General features: G+C 39.6%; 1 protein-coding gene across 1 annotated transcript; it reads right to left on the bottom strand.

Annotated features, from left to right (window-relative positions):
* Positions 1–1,290: 1,290 nt before the first annotated feature.
* On the bottom strand, positions 1,291–15,675 carry MTPAP (mitochondrial poly(A) polymerase; the record flags this gene model as incomplete). Its single annotated transcript, XM_009325507.1, has 8 exons — positions 1,291–2,213; positions 3,994–4,067; positions 4,171–4,263; positions 5,482–5,708; positions 7,679–7,890; positions 14,135–14,359; positions 14,701–14,934; positions 15,496–15,675. Coding segments are annotated over 8 exons (1,584 nt in total), but the record flags the coding sequence as incomplete, so codon positions are not given.
* Between the last annotated feature and the right edge of the window lie 1,221 nt (positions 15,676–16,896).

Here is a 16,896-nt window from a genome sequence, read left to right as displayed (position 1 = left end):
AAGGCTTTGGGTTAGCACCAATAAGAAGTTACAGTAAACTTCATACCAGCCTCCAAAAAGAAGTTCACACCCTGGCACCAGGATTTAGGTAGAAAACTAAGTCTGAAATTCAAGGCTCAATCTTGAAGAAGTTAGTATGAGAATTAATTCCCGTGACCAAGATGATGACTATGTGAGTCATGACTCGAGAAAACATTCATGAATCAGAAATGGACACATATAAATATTATTTTAAACTGCAAATAAACTAATATGGAATTGATCTGTAAGACGGTCTTCCTGCCACTCAAGGTCTAACCCTTTAGTCTGCCAACTGCTGGAAAGTACTTTTCTTTGCCCAGTTTTCACAAGCACTTTGGAAGTATCCATTACTGCCCACACTATTTCCAAAAAATAATACCTCAGGGAAAAGAGAAAACACATGTTTTAACTGTTCAGACTACACCATTAGAAAAAAGTCTACACAAAATCATATACCACTGCAACATTAAAGAACCTAAAAATACTGAAATGAAACAGTAATCATAAACATCAATACTGCATCTGTATGATAATCTCTGAGTTACAGTAATTTCTTGTACAGAATTTGTGTTAAGAATAAAGACAACAGTCTGTAGATTTGTTATCATGGTGGCCATTTAGTTCTAATGCACGAGTTGCCCTCAAACTGGACAGGTAGAATACTCACAAATGTACCTGGGGGCAGGGGGAAAAAAAAAAAAAAAAAAAAATCTATCTGCCTGCCCTCCATTTCCCTTTCTGACTTCCGTCCCTCCCCTCTCCCCCTTCCTCTGAAAACACTCTCTCTTTTGTGGCAGATGGACAGAGAACTCAGTGCTTTAAGTCAGTGAGAAGCATTGACTCTTGCTGGCCCAACTGATCTGGAAGGGGGACAGTCACCGTTCTGCTGAATATCTGAAAAACAAGGCAAGACTGGGAACAGGACTCCAGCATGATGTATGATTCTCTATGGATCTCTGCAAGGGACAGATCCCTCTGCAAAGGATAGCGAGTGGAAGGCTTTGTGTCGCCTAGTAGGCAGCAACTTTGAGGAGAGTGAGGAGGCAAGAAGGGCATGCAAAAGCCCCTGCCTGAACCTGAAATACAGGTTTAAAGTGAAGTTGAAGGCAAAATGAGAAACATGAGTGTATATACAAGTGGGGTGGGAACCAGTCCTATGGGTACAGAAAACAAAAGAGAGTTGACTGAACAAATTTGAGATCAGGTGGTAAACACAAGAGGAAAACAATTCTTCCAACACAAAACAGTTGCACTACCCTTGGAGAGCAATGCTTTATGAACTTGCAAACCCTACTATCTAATTCCATTCTCTTTATTTTGTCTTGGCACCATCTACATGAATGGAAAACAATTGCAAAAATCGATACATGCACTTTGGTTTTACTGGCTTCCAGAACATGACTGGAATGAAAGCAATGGTTGTAACATTCAACTTCTTTTTAACTGTAGTTTCACTGAAAGGTGTTTGTTTCTTGAGTCTTTACTTAGCGTATAATTTGTATGTTAGTCAACAGAATTCCCAAAGACTTTTTCCCATGCTCCTCCTGTCAGTCTGTTTCATTGTTGGTTTTTGTTAAAGAGTGCCCAACTGAAGGCTACTTCCAAAATGTATCTGTAAAACTTGCATTTGAATGCTTTTCATTCATAAAACAGATGGAAAAGTGAGGAGTAAGGAGGAGAAAAATGTACAGAAAGAAAGCAGACCTGTACAAAAAAGCATCACAATGGAAAACAGAGGTCATTTGACTCTCCATTTCACCACGCTAGAAACATTAAAAGTAATGTTCTTCGGACTGTGTGTCACATTCAATTCCTAAAACAGAATATCAGCTACTGTGTTTCTGTGCTGAAAGTCACTTTCCCACTGCTTTTTGTAGACTGTTTGCATTATTTAACTTTAAAGAGTCCAAGAGGCTTCTGATTGTTTCACTTCCTATTCCTTTCATCCTATTCTTCATCTTGCTGGGATTACTTTTTCCAAATGGTATCAATAGGGCTGCCAGTCCCCAAGGCTCTTTATTGATCATTCGCTGAGTTTTACCTTCCTTCTGTAAAATCCAGGCACTTTCTCTGGCCATAGCTACAAATTTCTCCAGCTGTGGCTGATTAACATTCTTGCTGATATTAAGGTCTTGTTCAAAGGGATTCCAGATATAAAGAGGAGACGACTCAGGTTTATTTACTTCCTTTCCCTGCAGACAGCGTAAAGAAAAAGCCAAAGTTGCATATATGTAATTTTAGGCTGAGCAAGTAACAAATCACTTGAGTTATCACATTAGCATTAAAAGTATTTTGACCTAGTAGAGAACTTTTTGCAAAAAAAAACCAAAACCAGTCATTATTAATCAAGTTAATTTTCCTGTCAGCCTGACTGTATGACTCCTGTTCTATGAATCCTCTTAGTGGTGATTTTCCTGGCCACATTCAGCTTAGATTTCCATCAAGGCAAAGAAAACACATCTACAGCTTAGCCTGTCTTTTTGACCACTCTCCCATTTGCTTTTCCACAAACCTCAGACCTCACTCATTGCTACCTCCTGCTCCTATCTCCATTTGTGTATGGGCAGCATGAGTGTGTCATATTAACCTGAATAGCCCAGTCTGATAAACTACTACAAGCACTTAAACTGTTCAAACCATTCCTCTCACAGTGCTCATTAAGAGTTAGTGTAACAAAACAAGATTACTGCCTTGGCTGAAATTCCTCCCAGTTCAGTCTGTCTTTTAAGTACAGAACTATTCTGGTCATGGTCCACTTTTGGGCACTTGGTATAGTACAACGCAAGTTGTTGACAACTATGTAGTTTGCTATTTAAATACACTTCCATCTCAGTGCTTATCAGTGCTCCTTAGCTGACCTGCTTGGTATTACAGAACCTCTGCAAGTCTTCCACTGCAAGCTCTAGCCAGAGCCTACCAGCTAATGCTAGTCCAGGAAGTGTCTGTGTCCATGCTACATACTCTTGCCCCAGGGCCAAAAGGACTGACTAGTTAAACAGAAAAACATCAGCAGCACAGACATTTCCCCTGACTAGCTCAGGCTCCAACATGTGTAAGTTTTTGCTTGCCTTTTTTAAGGCTTAATGGCAAACAAAAGTTCTCCAGCTTAATGAATTAGTTTCCAGGATCAACCTGCAGTGGCCAAAAGAGCTCTTATGCCAGTAATCCACAATACCGAAGTAGGAAACAGAACACAAACAAGAGTGTCCACACAGCAACATGGCACTGAAACCGCCATCCTGTAAGCAGCCCAGCAGGAACACGTGTGAGTTAAGGTAGTTACATTTATATATATCACTATTATACTTGCACACACACACACACACACGTTTCAATAACTACCATGACTTAAACATATAAAGTAAACCAAAGTGATAGTGCAGACCTCTTAGCAAGCACTGAATGATCATCTTATCTGTCATGCTTACTGAAATGTAAGTACGCCTACTGTAGGCTGATACAAACTGCAGTAGGAAACTCAAGTGCCACAATCAAGTTTCAGAACTCAGTTGTAAGTTTTAATGCACACACTGTTTGGGTCTGGACTCCCAACTTTAAATGCAAAGCCTGTTGGTGTACAGGGTTTGTCACAGACTTTTGCTATGACATACATCACGACATTTTAAAAGTTTTCCTCTCACAGAAGCAAAATAGCTTCTACTTTTTAAAACTGCCACTTTTATTACAGGGTTTTCAAGAAAAATCATACAGGCTTAGCATCAGAGTTTGTGCTTTCCAACGTCTTCAAGTAATGACACTGTAAATGTTCTTAATGGTGCTGTAAGTGATTAGGCTCCGAGAGGAAAACTCTCTTCCTTCACAGAAAGGACTCAGTTTCTGGATACAACCAATTTAAATGTACTTTGTATATACAGTTAAAAATGACAGAAATTGTTGCTCAGCATATGTAGTTTGTCAAACGGCAGACAGAGAAATTCAATTGATAATGATGAGAGATTAAAATTCATTTACCTTTCGAAGATTTATGGAATTCTTTCTGAAATCAAAGTTTCCAAAATATTCAAAAAAGTCACCCAACAATACATCTAAGGGAAAGAAAAACAATAGCCATCAGTAACATTAAGGAAAAGTTTATTTTCGAATGCTCATAAAAACAAACAAAAAAAAAGTTGATGAAGATTTACCTACCAAGTGTTTCTGTATTTTTTGTAGGTTTAATCTTGCTTAAATCACTAACAAATGAGCAATCATATCCTCCAATTACTTGCTTGTCTTTTTCATCTGAAACAAAAATCGCAGGCATATTTTGAAGTGATAAACAGTAAAATGCCATTGTATTTAATAAAATTCAGATAACAGACATGACTAAACTCAATGAATGCTATCATATTAAGTAAATCAAATTAGGAGTTCCCAAGTGAACTTTCAGGTTAAGATTCAACTTCAGTGGTTAAAGATTTAAAAGAAAAAAAGTCTATGGACAGGCAAAGGAAACGAAGCATGAGTAAATGGCGTATTTTCAAAAGCCTACAGGAATAAGGTATATGACATCTTTGTATCTCTGAAGTTACTTCTTTTAAGTAACAAACCTGATATCTCTGCATACAGAGCTTTATTATAGACTAAACAGGACAAATCTCTGAGGTTAATACCTGTATGAGGGTTTAAAAAAAAAAATCAGACCCAAAGTGTCCACTGTCTTTTTCTGAAAAACTTAAGCAAATTAGGAATATTTGTGTAAAATTTCAGGACAGGTGTTTTGTTTTATGTATAAAAATTCTGTAGAATTCTGATGGAAATGTTTGAACTGATTTTAAAGCAACTGAACACAGACCTTTTTCTCCACTCAAAGCACTCAAAGCTTCCAAGGAAGCACGTCAATAAGCAGAACGCATGAGTGAAGAATCAAGAACTTGGGGTGTCATTCCCTATGCTTTCATTAGAATTACTGAAGATAATACACCCTAAAAGCTATGTATGAAACAGCCAGAACAGCTTGTTTGCAAAGATATGAGAAATATTTGCAGATGGCCTGAACAGTCTCAAGGATATTACAAGTTGTGAGGAAAAAATATAGCCTTTCTTTTAAACATTTGGTATCTATAAAACAATACACATCATATCAATCTGCACAAAATCCTTAACAACTGCAGAGACATTTGAGACCCTACAAGTCTTCTAAAAAACAAAATAAACAAAAAACAGCCAGCATGGGAGCACTGAGCAAATAAATGACTTTTAATTATCTGAGGCATGGAACAAGCCTAACCCCTCTAAGTAGAATTTAGTATTGTATTGAAAATTGATTTATTTTGCCTTTAAAAATGCACTATTTTCACAAAAAAATACAAGTAAAACTTGTATATTCCCTCAAACTTAAGGCATACATAAGATGCATTAGTATTTGACAGCATAAAGAAGTTGCTTGGGTTTATTCATCACTTTAGAGAAAACAAATGTGAAAGTCACTTCAATAAACACATAAACAGCTGTCCTTACCTGCCAGTTCTTTAAGTTGGTCTAGTGTTGGAATGATAGGTGGTGATCTCTTTTGCAGAAAAAACATGATCATCATGGTTAGAGAGAAGTTTGTAATCCAGGTACCAGGAACACTATTTGTAAGTCCATGAACACGCGCCCAACATCGTACACTGAACACTAGTGCTCTTACACGGGAATCAAGACAGCCGTAGATATACAAGAGTTCTGAACTTTTTTTAGCAATGCTGAAGAAGAAATGAAAAGTAAGAGACATGTAAATAATGAGAGAATTGTGAAGTACCAGATGAAGTGTTTGTTGTTCAGCCCTAGAGCATCAGTTATAAGGAAAGAGGGTATTCATAAAAACAACACAACTTTTATGCATTTAAAAAAATAGAAGAGAATGTCTGAAATTGTCCAGGATTAAATAGTTGGTAGTTTTCCATAGTAAGAAGTATACAGTTATGGGTAAATAATAATACTGCATTTGCGCTGTTTCCTGTTTCTGTTCCACATCACAGGGGGGAAAAAAAACCAAAACCAAAAAACCACCATCAAGTACTCAGAAGTGAAACTATGCAGAATCAAGGCGAAAAACATCATTTAGCCACAATTGCCTCTGAGGTATATTAGATAATATTCTCTATCCTAATAGATAATAAAATACAACTAGAACTTCTTTTACAACTTTAACCTAAAAAGTAATAAAATAACGCACTGAAAAACACATGAAGTGCAGAGACACAACGGAATCTGCAAAACAAGACAATTTGGTAATTTTCCAATGACTAATGTTTGGTTCTGCTGAAAAAAACAACTAATCTGGAAGGATAAAGGTTTTCAGATGGATCAGTTTTTGATCTGCTTCATCATATGGTTGTACAAACATTCATGTAGTGTACAAATGGGAGGGCAAGAAAAAGCAGAAGAAAAACGGAAGCACAATGTGAGAGCAAAACTTACTTTGGGGTCAGTTTTAGTCTAAAGTGCTTGTTGAACTACAGTTGCAGGAGTTTTTACTCCCAATCTTGCACTGAATTCTTCTAAAAACCCACCATGGCATTTTGGGGAAGTTTACCACATCAAAGTTTTGTAACACCTAGACTTCTAAAATGTCAACTGTGAAGTGCTTCCTGGTGTCCCCAGAGGTTTGTTGTTACTCCAAATGGACAACGCACACAGTCCCAACCAGCCAAACCATCAGCAGAGAATTACATGCATGCATTACAGCAGAGAACTAACTGCATGCTGACTTTCACTGTGGCTGCATACATTAAAGTAATTTTATTGTAAGACGTTTGCTCAGTACTGCCTTAACGATTCCTGCATATTCTGAAACAGAACTTCAGGTAATTCAGAAAATTCAGTCTAGGATCTGATTTTATCTGATGTAGATGAACCACAAAATCTGCACTAAAAGCTGTATCAAAAGTATTCTGAAAGATAATCACTCATATTTTAGCATTCCCTAACAACAATGAAAAGGGTTAGTAACTCATTTTCGATTATGTACCCTTATGCCAGGGCTATGGATGTATACTGGATTAAGGTGGGTATTTCTTAATAAAATAAGCGACAGCAGAACAAATTATATGCTTTACTATCAACCAAATGAGAGCAAGCTGGAAGAGGAAAAACAGATGCAAAGAGAGGTATTTCTAAGAAGCCTGCTCCCTCTATTGGGCACTGCTGTGATGGGTCCTCAATGACTCTAACACTTCAGACTCTGTTTTCTGATGCAGTGAGTTAATTTAGCATTCAAGATACCTTCCCAGCAAACAGGTGTATGCAGGCCCTTAAGAAGAAAAAAAAGGACAACAGAATAACTAGAAGCCCAATCACTGAAAATTAACACATGGAGCTGCTTAATCTGAAAAGCAATCAAAAGAAAGCTGTGCATACACCCATATCCATGAAGGGAAGTAATGACTAACAAACACTGCCTTCTTTCAATTCTCTGTAAGCCAACTTTATTGTATAGAGTGGTTTTCAAGTCTTCAGTTTCAGCTACCAAGTATTTCCTATGCTGAAGAAAGATATCTTAAGCACGTTAAAACCTAAGTACTCGAAGTCAAAAATATCCTTTTTACTTTCAGAGCCAACATTCACATTTGTTAAGAACACAGAAAGGAGTAGACTAAACAGTTTTCATTACAGGTTTGCAGAACATACGTACGTTATCATTCTTCCTAAACTTTTTAAAACCATGTCTCACCTGTTGCTCACTGACAGATCACACTGGAATCCTGTTGGCTGATGGGAAAATTTCACCAGCGGGCAGCGAGCATTGAGTATCTTCTGTACGTTCACACATCCAGGACCAAAATTATCAAGGCAATCACCAATCACAGACAGAATTTTCTGAGTTGCTAATCTTTCAGATGGTAATCTTTTCATCTGATATTCCATTTCAAAGGGACCTTTTTTCTAACACAGAATTTTAAAAGTAAACTGTTAGCTCTGGAACCAAAGAGACATTTAAGAATACTTCTGAAAGACTACAACAGTTTGCAAAGGAGTTTGTACAATTAGAGACTGAAAGACAAGAATTAGTCAAAGCAGCCCGCAGAACTTGAAAAAGGTAAAAACATATTGCTTTCTCTTTTATATTCTTTTTCAGTGATTCAATTTTTCCAGGTTAATAATGATCAACTTACTGTAAGGTTACTTGTTCAGATGAGGGTATACTACTACTTCATCTCACTATTGCCTAAAACAAGTAATTCTGGAATTCCCGAGAGAGCATATATGCTCTGTCTGAAAAGAGGAACATACAATTAAATCAAAGAGGGGCAAAACACAACCAAACCGCCGTTAATTTCAAACCACCAGTAATTCCATTTCAAACCCTCAAAGAACAATGTGTTACTAGTGAATCAAGTAGCAGTGTAAAGGAAAATGTCTTTTTCATTAAAAAAAAAAAAAAATCAGCATGCAAATTACTTAATCCTTCAAAATCAAGATAAGCTTCTGTATGACTTAAAATAATCACATCAGATACAGTTTTTCTAACAAATGAAAAAAAACATGGAGATGTATTCTCACAACATCAGACATGTATTTTCCTGTAGGTCTTTGTATTTTGAATTGTCATATTTGTAGTTTATACCTCAATAAAATAACTTCGTACCTATGAAATCTCCATTTGCTTTATAGCCTCTCTATGTTAAGCCTCAGCTAATTTTGCTTGCTAATCCAATACTTGACACTGACTTAGCCTCCCCCTTGGAACATGTCATGGGTGAATGCATAGTACACAAACAGCATTACACAGTGACCTAACTAGCCCTCTGACACACAGAGGAGGTTACTTTTGTTGTCACCGGGTTAGTGCGAAGAAAACATGCACTCACAGACAGGTGAAACAATTCAGAAGTTATGGACCTTGCAACCTTTCTCATAAACTCAATTTAGGTGCTGAATTTCTGAGTTGCTCTGGCAATCACTGAGGTGACTGTTCCTGCTCTCCTCTTGCCCACAGTTCTCCAACCAGCACATGTGTTTGAACACACCAGAACAGAGGTCCCTAATCCTGTTTGGCTGCATAGCTGCATGCTACAGCAGGGCTCGCTCAAAGCGAAAGGAGCCTATGACCATCAACACTGAGGTAGATAACAGGAAGGAAAAAGATGGGGACTCGGTCGCCATGTAGGTGTGCTGGTGTTTGGACCTTTATGTTTGTGACAAAAATCACAATGTGCCTTCCCAAACAGCAGCTCAGTATCTCTCAGAAGCTGGATGAAGACTTTTTTGGTAATGATAAAACAGACACTCCTAATAATTGATAGGACCTTCATATATAGCTTTGGTGCCAGCTGGGAGGGATGAAGTACTGATACACTTGCCCCAGTCCTGTGGTTCTCCCCCTATTCTTGCCATGTTGCTCAAAACAGCAAATGTAAATGAAGTAAACTATTACTTTGGGTTAAATTGATGAAAATCTTACCCTCAGCAAGAAGCGTAACTGTTTTAATGCAAAAACTGTTACTCTAAAAATATCACAGAACAATCTCCCAAACTGCCCACATGTTAAAAACACTGTATCTGTGGCCAAACACTGTATTGATAATCCACTCGGTAAAGGATGCTCCCACTTCTGCTGCTTTTTTAATTCACAATCAGTAATCAGTTTGCCGTAAGACTCAAAAAATATTATTTAATGTAAATAGGTGCTGAAATGCCTAGTCCTCCTCCATTGCTGGTACCTCCTGAAAGGCTACAGTAGTGCAGAAATCAGAAGATACCCTTTCCACTGCTGCTATATCATCTTATAACTAAAGCTACCTCCCCTTGGCTTCACTTGTTGTAAGACAGTCAACTTATGTATACTAGTAACACAGTTTGCCAGGGAGAAAGAGTATCGTTATCCCTATAAATCACACCGCCAACTATGAGACTTTTGCCTTCCTCTGAAGTATTGTCTGTTGCCTATTACAGGAGGTATACCCAACATCTTATTTTCCTACTGTATTGGGTTTATGTGGCAAGGTTTTGGTAGGGGGAGGGCTGCAGGGGTGGCTTCTGTGAGAAGACATCAGAAGCTGCTCCTCATGTTGGACAGAGCCAGTTCCAGCTGGCTCCAAGACAGACCTGCTGCTGGCCAAAGCTGAGCCCATCAGCGATGCTGGTGGGACCTCTGCAACAACATATTTAAGAAAGGGTAAAAAATGCTGCGCAGCAGCTGGGAGAGAGGAGCGAGAAAAATGTGAGAGAAACAACCCTCCAGATACCAAGGTCAGTGAAGAAGGAGTGGGAGGAGGTGCTCCAGGCACCGGAGCAGAGATTCCCTAGAAGACCATGGTGGTGCAGATTATCCTCCTGCAGCCCATGGAGGTTAAAAGTGGAGCAGATATCCACCCTGCAGCCCGTGGAGGACCCCACGCCAGAGCAGGTGCGTATACCCTGAAGACAGCTGCAGCCTGTGGAGGGCCCATGCTGGAGCAGGCTTCTGGCAGGAGCTGCAGGCCATGGAGAGGAGCCCATGGGGGAGCAGGTTTTCTGGCAGGACGTGTGACCCTGTGGGGAACCCACGCTGGAGCAGTCCATTCCTGAAGGATTGTACCCCGTGGGAAGGACCCATGCTGGAGCAGTTCTTGAACAGCTGCAGCCTATGGGAGGGACCCCATGCAGGGGAACAGCATGAGGAGGAAGGAGCAGCAGAGACAAAGCGTTATGAATTGACTGCAACCCCCATTCCTCATCACCCCACGCCGCTTGGGGCGAGGAGGTAGAAGTGTTGGGAGTGAGGTGGGGTGGTTTTAATTTTGTTTTTTTTTATTTCTCACTATCCCACTCTTGTTATTAACTGGCAATAAATTGAGTGTTTTGCTCATGATGGTAACTGGTAAGTGATCTCCCTGTCCTTATCTCAACCCACGAGCTTTTTCATCTTATTTTCTCCCCCCATCCTGCTGAGGAGGGGGGAGTGAGAGAGCAACTGGGTGGGCAGCTGGAGGTCAGCCAAGGTTAACCCACCACACCTATAAAGTACAAAGCTCTCTAGGTGCTGGCACCTTAGTCTCCCATTTTGGCTATGCTAAAATCAAGACACAAGAGTTGCGCTAATGATTTTTACACTCCTTTACAGGACAATGCTCTAACATACTTTATTTTTGTACATACTTTCACATTGATGCAGCAGATATGCCACATTTTAGTGCTTCAAAATTTCAACAAAACCAACAAGATCATCACCTTTAGTGCATAAAGACTGTGCCTGCACACAAGACAAAAGCCTCACTGCACCACACAGAGTGTAAGTGACGAGTGGTGTCCCTCAGGGGTCTGTACTGGAACTGGTACTGTTTAATATCTTCATCAATGACATAGACAGTGGGATCGAGTGCACCCTCAGCAAGTTTGCAGATGACACCAAGCTGAAGGTGCGGTTGACACGCCAGAGGGACAGGATGCCATCCAGAGGGACCTGGAGAAGCTCGAGAAGTGGGCCTGTGTGAACCTCACGAGGTTCAACAAGGCCAAGTGCAGGGTCCTGCACCTGGGTCGGGGCAACCCCCAGTATCAATACAGGCTGGGGGATGAAGGGATTGAGAGCAGCCCTGCCAAGAAGGACTTGGGGTACTGGTGGATGAAAAGCTGGACATGAGCCAGCAATGTGTGCTCGCAGCCCAGAAGGCCAATTGTATCCTGGGCTGCATGAAAAGCAGCATGGCCAGCAGGTCGAGGGAGGTGATTCTGCCCCTCTGCTCTGCTCTGCTGAGACCCCACCTGGAGTACTGTGTCCAGCTCTGGAGCCCTCAGCATAAGGAAGACACGGACCTCTTGGAGTGGGTCCAGAGGAGGGCCACGAAAATGATCAGGGGGATGGAACACCTCTCCTATGAAGAAAGGCTGAGAGAGTTGGGGTTGTTCAGCCTGGAGAGGAGAAGGCTTCATGGAGAACTTATTGCGGCCTTTCAATACTTAAAGGGGACTTATAAAGATGGGGACAAACTTTTGAGTAGGGCCTGTAGCAATAGGACAAGGGGTAATTGTTTTAAACTAAAAGAAGGTAGATTTAGACTAGATATAAGGAAGAATTTTTTTCATAATGAGGGTGGTGAAGCACTGGAACAGGTTGCCCAGAGAGGTGGCGGATGCCCCATCCCTGGAAACATTCAAGGTCAGGCTGGACGGGGCTCTGAGCAACCTGATCTAGTTGAAGATGTCCCTGCTCATCGCAGGGGGTTGGACTAGATGACCTTTAGAGGTCCCTTCCATCCCAAACTATGATTCTATAAGTGTGCCACGCAGCCTATTAACCTGTCATGTAACTTAAAGACAAGAACAACTCTAAAGTTCACAGTAGAACTTCTATTTCTACAGAGGATGAACACTAAAGAAAACAGCTAGTCACAAAACATGCTTTGAAAATAGACGTTTTATAGTTGAAAGGTTTTTCCCTCAAAATTTAAAAGGCAGCTTTACAGTTTAAATGTAAAGGGTTCCTAGATTTTAACACTTCCCACACACGCACGATGATCCTACTTTTCAGCTGACATATTTGCGTTCATTGTGTTTGATCACTGCAATAATACTAAAAACTATATAAGTTTGAAGGGATATTTCTTTAAAAATAAAGTACATGGCAACATGCAAATTGTACAGAAAAGCTGAGTGAATTTTCAATCTTCAAAAGCTTAAGCCCATTGTCTTTTCCTTAAAAAAACCAAAAAAAAACAAAGCTAGTTTTTCCCAAACTATCTGTCACCATACAAATAAAAAGAAAAGTTTTCAAAACACCAGAATCACTTACTTTATTACCCATTCAGAATCCATGAAGAATACCAACTTCTCCACAGGGCATTTCTGATCCAACTTTCCCTTCTTCCTATCCTGATTCTCATCTCTCTCTTTCATATTTCATTCTCCAATCCGAAAGGACATTTACACTGTCCACAGCCAAAAAACAGCAGCAAGAGGTAAGAGCCTTCCAAAAATGGCTTGTCTAGTCCTTTCCCATTCTTTGTGCCTACACACACAAGGACTGAGACACAATCTACTCTAAATAACCATTAGGATTTGAAGCTGCCCAAATCCCAACACTAAACGTGAACTTGGTTACATAGTCCAGATTTCTGAATCGTAGTATGGGTTAAGACATGATTAAGATGAAATTTAATATGTGCATTGAAAAAGGCAATACTGTTGACTGAATATTGCTTACTGAAGCCTTGTAACCCTCCAACTTCTCAAGGTATTGATGCAAATTCTGTACTTTGGTCAGCAAATTCAGGTGAGTGTATTTCAATTTCAAGCCTCTACACTTGCTTAGTAATCACTACTTGTCTTGGTGCTTACTGTTGTATTATCAATGAGGCATTCAAATAATTGTGAAGTATCTTATGGAAAATGTGACAATTGAAATATCTGCATTATTGATCTGGCTCGGTTCCTGTTTTGCTCCTGGGTCCTGGTCCCCAAAACATCTACAGTTCACATATACCAGCTTATCCTCAGGTTCCTTTCAGGAGTAAGCCAACTAATTCCCTTCACAATGAAAATCAAGTGCTGTTAACATGGTGATTTTCTCTGGACAGACACCACAAACATGAACAAGTGTGCCACCTGCAACTATTCACCGATACTATCCCAGGAGATCTTAAACTTTCACACCTCCACACACTCTTACGTATAGATGTATGCTCCCCAGTACATAACTGAGTAACTTTTCTGTAGCATGAAGTCAACTCTTTAAACTAAGTAAAAGAACCTGACAACCCTCCCAAAATGCACATGTACACACATGCACAAAATTATTATGCTTCAGAACATGGGGGACCCTAAAAATCAAAGCCAAGCTTTAAAAAGCATGGATGAAGCCCGGCAGCTCCAGAGAAGAAAACCCAACAGTAGGATGGGAAGATCTGACATTGCCGAATCAATTTTGGAGGATGAAGGGGTTTTTTCCACAGTGAAATTCACACTGACAGTACAAAGTCTACGTAAACACCAAGTCATTTTCTTCCTATTGCAAGGAAGATCTCTTTCATGTCACATCCAGCTTTTGAAAGTCTTCAAGTCCAAACATTCAAATAAACTTGTTCGCAGTCTATAGTATGAAGTCATGTAAAACCTTAGTATAGATAAACTGATTCCTGCATGTGAAACAGCAAATGAGCTGCTCTGTTGAAGAAATTCAAGAGACTGAAGATGCATAGCATAATCTTACCATTTTTGCAGCATGCTTTCGTGTATCACGGAAGTCCAGAAACATGTCCACATCACATCCCAATTTGCCAAAGGTGTTGACTGAAGAGCCAAATGGCTTTACCGTGCTGTCTGGAAAATACGCATGTGCGAAATCCCGAACCAAAGAACAGGCCAGAAATCGGAGCTTGATATTTTCTTCTGTAAGCTGATACTCATTCAGTAGAATGTACATCTGACTGCTTATCTAGTTAAGAAAATAAACACTGTAAAAATACAATGACCCATATTTCTATCTATTAACATATATTTTCATCTACTTAGTATCACTGCAATTAAAAGATTATTTTTTTTTTAAATCTCAAACAGGTTTATTTCATACCGAAGAAATTATTTTGACAATTAAAATGACTAATTTCATCTACTTGTTTCAGTGTAGGAGAACCATTCACACAAAATTCTAACAGGGATTACTTTTTTTTATTTTAATAGAAATAAATTGCTTTATAAGTTGCACGTGACCACTTGCAAATCTGAAACAGACGTGGTTCATTTTTAACTGAGAGAGATCTAGAAACCTATACTTACACTGTCTGCATGACAAAGCTTTTGAATTAGCTCTGTCACTGGAATGTGAGACTGAGGAGAGAGGTGAAGTGGTGTCTCTTCAGCAGCTTGACTCACTGTGTTTTTCAGCGTGAAAGTAAAAAGTCTAGATTTAAATGGAACAACATGATGCTCTGCAGCACTTGGGATTCCAATAGCATCCTGCAATGAGGCTATACTGTCCTTTTCAGAAAATTCTATTAAAGCATGGACACCCTAAAACATTAAGAATGGAAATAGACAGGGTTAGATGAATGCATACAAGCCTTGAACTGATTGTACTGATACTATTCGGATGTTCCTGGGAGTACTGAGACAGTTTAATACAACAGCCCTGAAGCTGAATGCTAGGTTCTGTACCTCAACATTCTTTAGACGCTTTTTCACAAGAGGTCAAAAATATTTAAGATATGCTATTCTTGGCAGCAAGCACTAAACATACAAGTTCTAAAATCTATTTATCTTCACAACTGTAACGCTCAAGAAGCACATAAAAAAGTTAGCTCTATTATTAGAACAATGAACAGTGCTATGTAAAAGTTTCCAAGATTTAGTGCAAAACAGGTTGCTACCTATCCCTTAGAGGAGCTGTCGCTTAGCTGACTTATGAATAAAAATCTGTTGCTCAACAACTTGTAAACATTAACAAAGATAAAAACTAATTTAATATATTAATTGTATATAATTTGCTTAAGTTACATGTATGAGGCCTTGACCAAATGCTAGTATTTCTTTTTGTCTAAGTCTATACTTTAGTTTACATTGTTAATTACTTACACGATTTTCAAAAAAGAAGTGACTGTTAATGTTTCCATGACTGGATAAATACTGCAATAATTTTTTTCCGTTAAGTTTTTGTGGGCACTTAATTAAAACAGCCCGTTCTGCTTGCTCCAATCGTTCTGTTTGAACCTCAGTGAATGTCTTCTTTCCGATATTGACTTCAGAATCTATAAGAAGAAACAAGCATCAACGTTTTTCTAGATGAACAAAAATATTTAAAACTCATTTTAGTACACTTAATCTCCTCCTCTGGGATTGAACCACTGAACAAAGGTTTGCCCTGGCTCTCTAAAAGGGCCACAGCAAAAGAGAAAACAATCAAGAATGAATGAGAGACACAAACATAAGTACATTTCTCTCACAAATGCATACATTCGTAAGAATAAGGAATAGGAAATGTAGGAAGAAAACAGTACTAACTTCCCTTGGTGCCACAGGAAGTTTGATGATTCAAGGAATCTTAGCTCTTCTTTGATTTGCTGTTCACCATCAAAAAACTCATCACACACAGTCAGACTCTACATACAAGTCTGGAAATACCAGCTAGGGTATGAGGCAGAGCTAGACCTTTGGCAAGCTGCACAGGAAAGATAATCTCTCTCAGCTACCACAAAACCAGCACTTTCACCTTCGGAACAATTCAACGCTTGCTTATTTTTACAACTCATCACCTTCTTTTACAGTAAACTCCTACTCAAAATGTTCATTTAATACTATACTTTCATCTACACTACTACAATAAACCCACAGATCAGTCATATCTCACCACACTACTGGCAATCTATATTGCTGCTGACAGCCTTCAGAATCAACATGGAAATGAAACATGCTGGAACATCCAGAAACACAGCAACTTTTTTCTTGATTGCTGTCCTGGTTTTGGCTGGGATAGAGTTAGTTTTCTTCCTAGTAGCTGGTACAGTGCTGTGTTTTGGATTTAGGATGAGAACAATGTTGATAACACACCAATGTTTCAGTTGTTGCTAGGTAGTGCTTGCACTAGTCAAGGGCTTTTCAGCTTCCCATGTTCTACCGACTGAGAAGGCTGGAGGTGCACAAGGAGCTGGGAGGGGGCACAGCCAGGACAGCTGACCCAAACTGGCCAGAGGGACATTCCATACCATGTGACGTCATGCTCAGTACATAAACTGGGGAAAGCTGGCCGGGGGGGCCGCTGCTCGGTGACTGGCTGGGCATCGGTTGGCAGGTGGTGAGCAGTTGCATCGTGCATCACTTTTTTTTTTTCTTATTAGGGTTTTATTCTATTTCAATTATTAAACTGCTTTTATCTCAACCCATGAGGTTTCTCACTTTTACTCTTACGATTCTCTCCCCCATCCCACGGGGAGGGGGGCAGTGAGCAAGCGGCTGTGTGGTGCTCAGTTGCCAGCTGAG

This window comes from Pygoscelis adeliae, unplaced genomic scaffold (assembly GCF_000699105.1).
Source record: "Pygoscelis adeliae isolate BGI_AS28 unplaced genomic scaffold, ASM69910v1 Scaffold175, whole genome shotgun sequence".
Classification (NCBI taxonomy): Eukaryota; Metazoa; Chordata; class Aves; order Sphenisciformes; family Spheniscidae; genus Pygoscelis; species Pygoscelis adeliae.
Note: the sequence above shows the minus strand (reverse complement) of the source record. Positions and strands in the feature narration are given on the sequence as shown.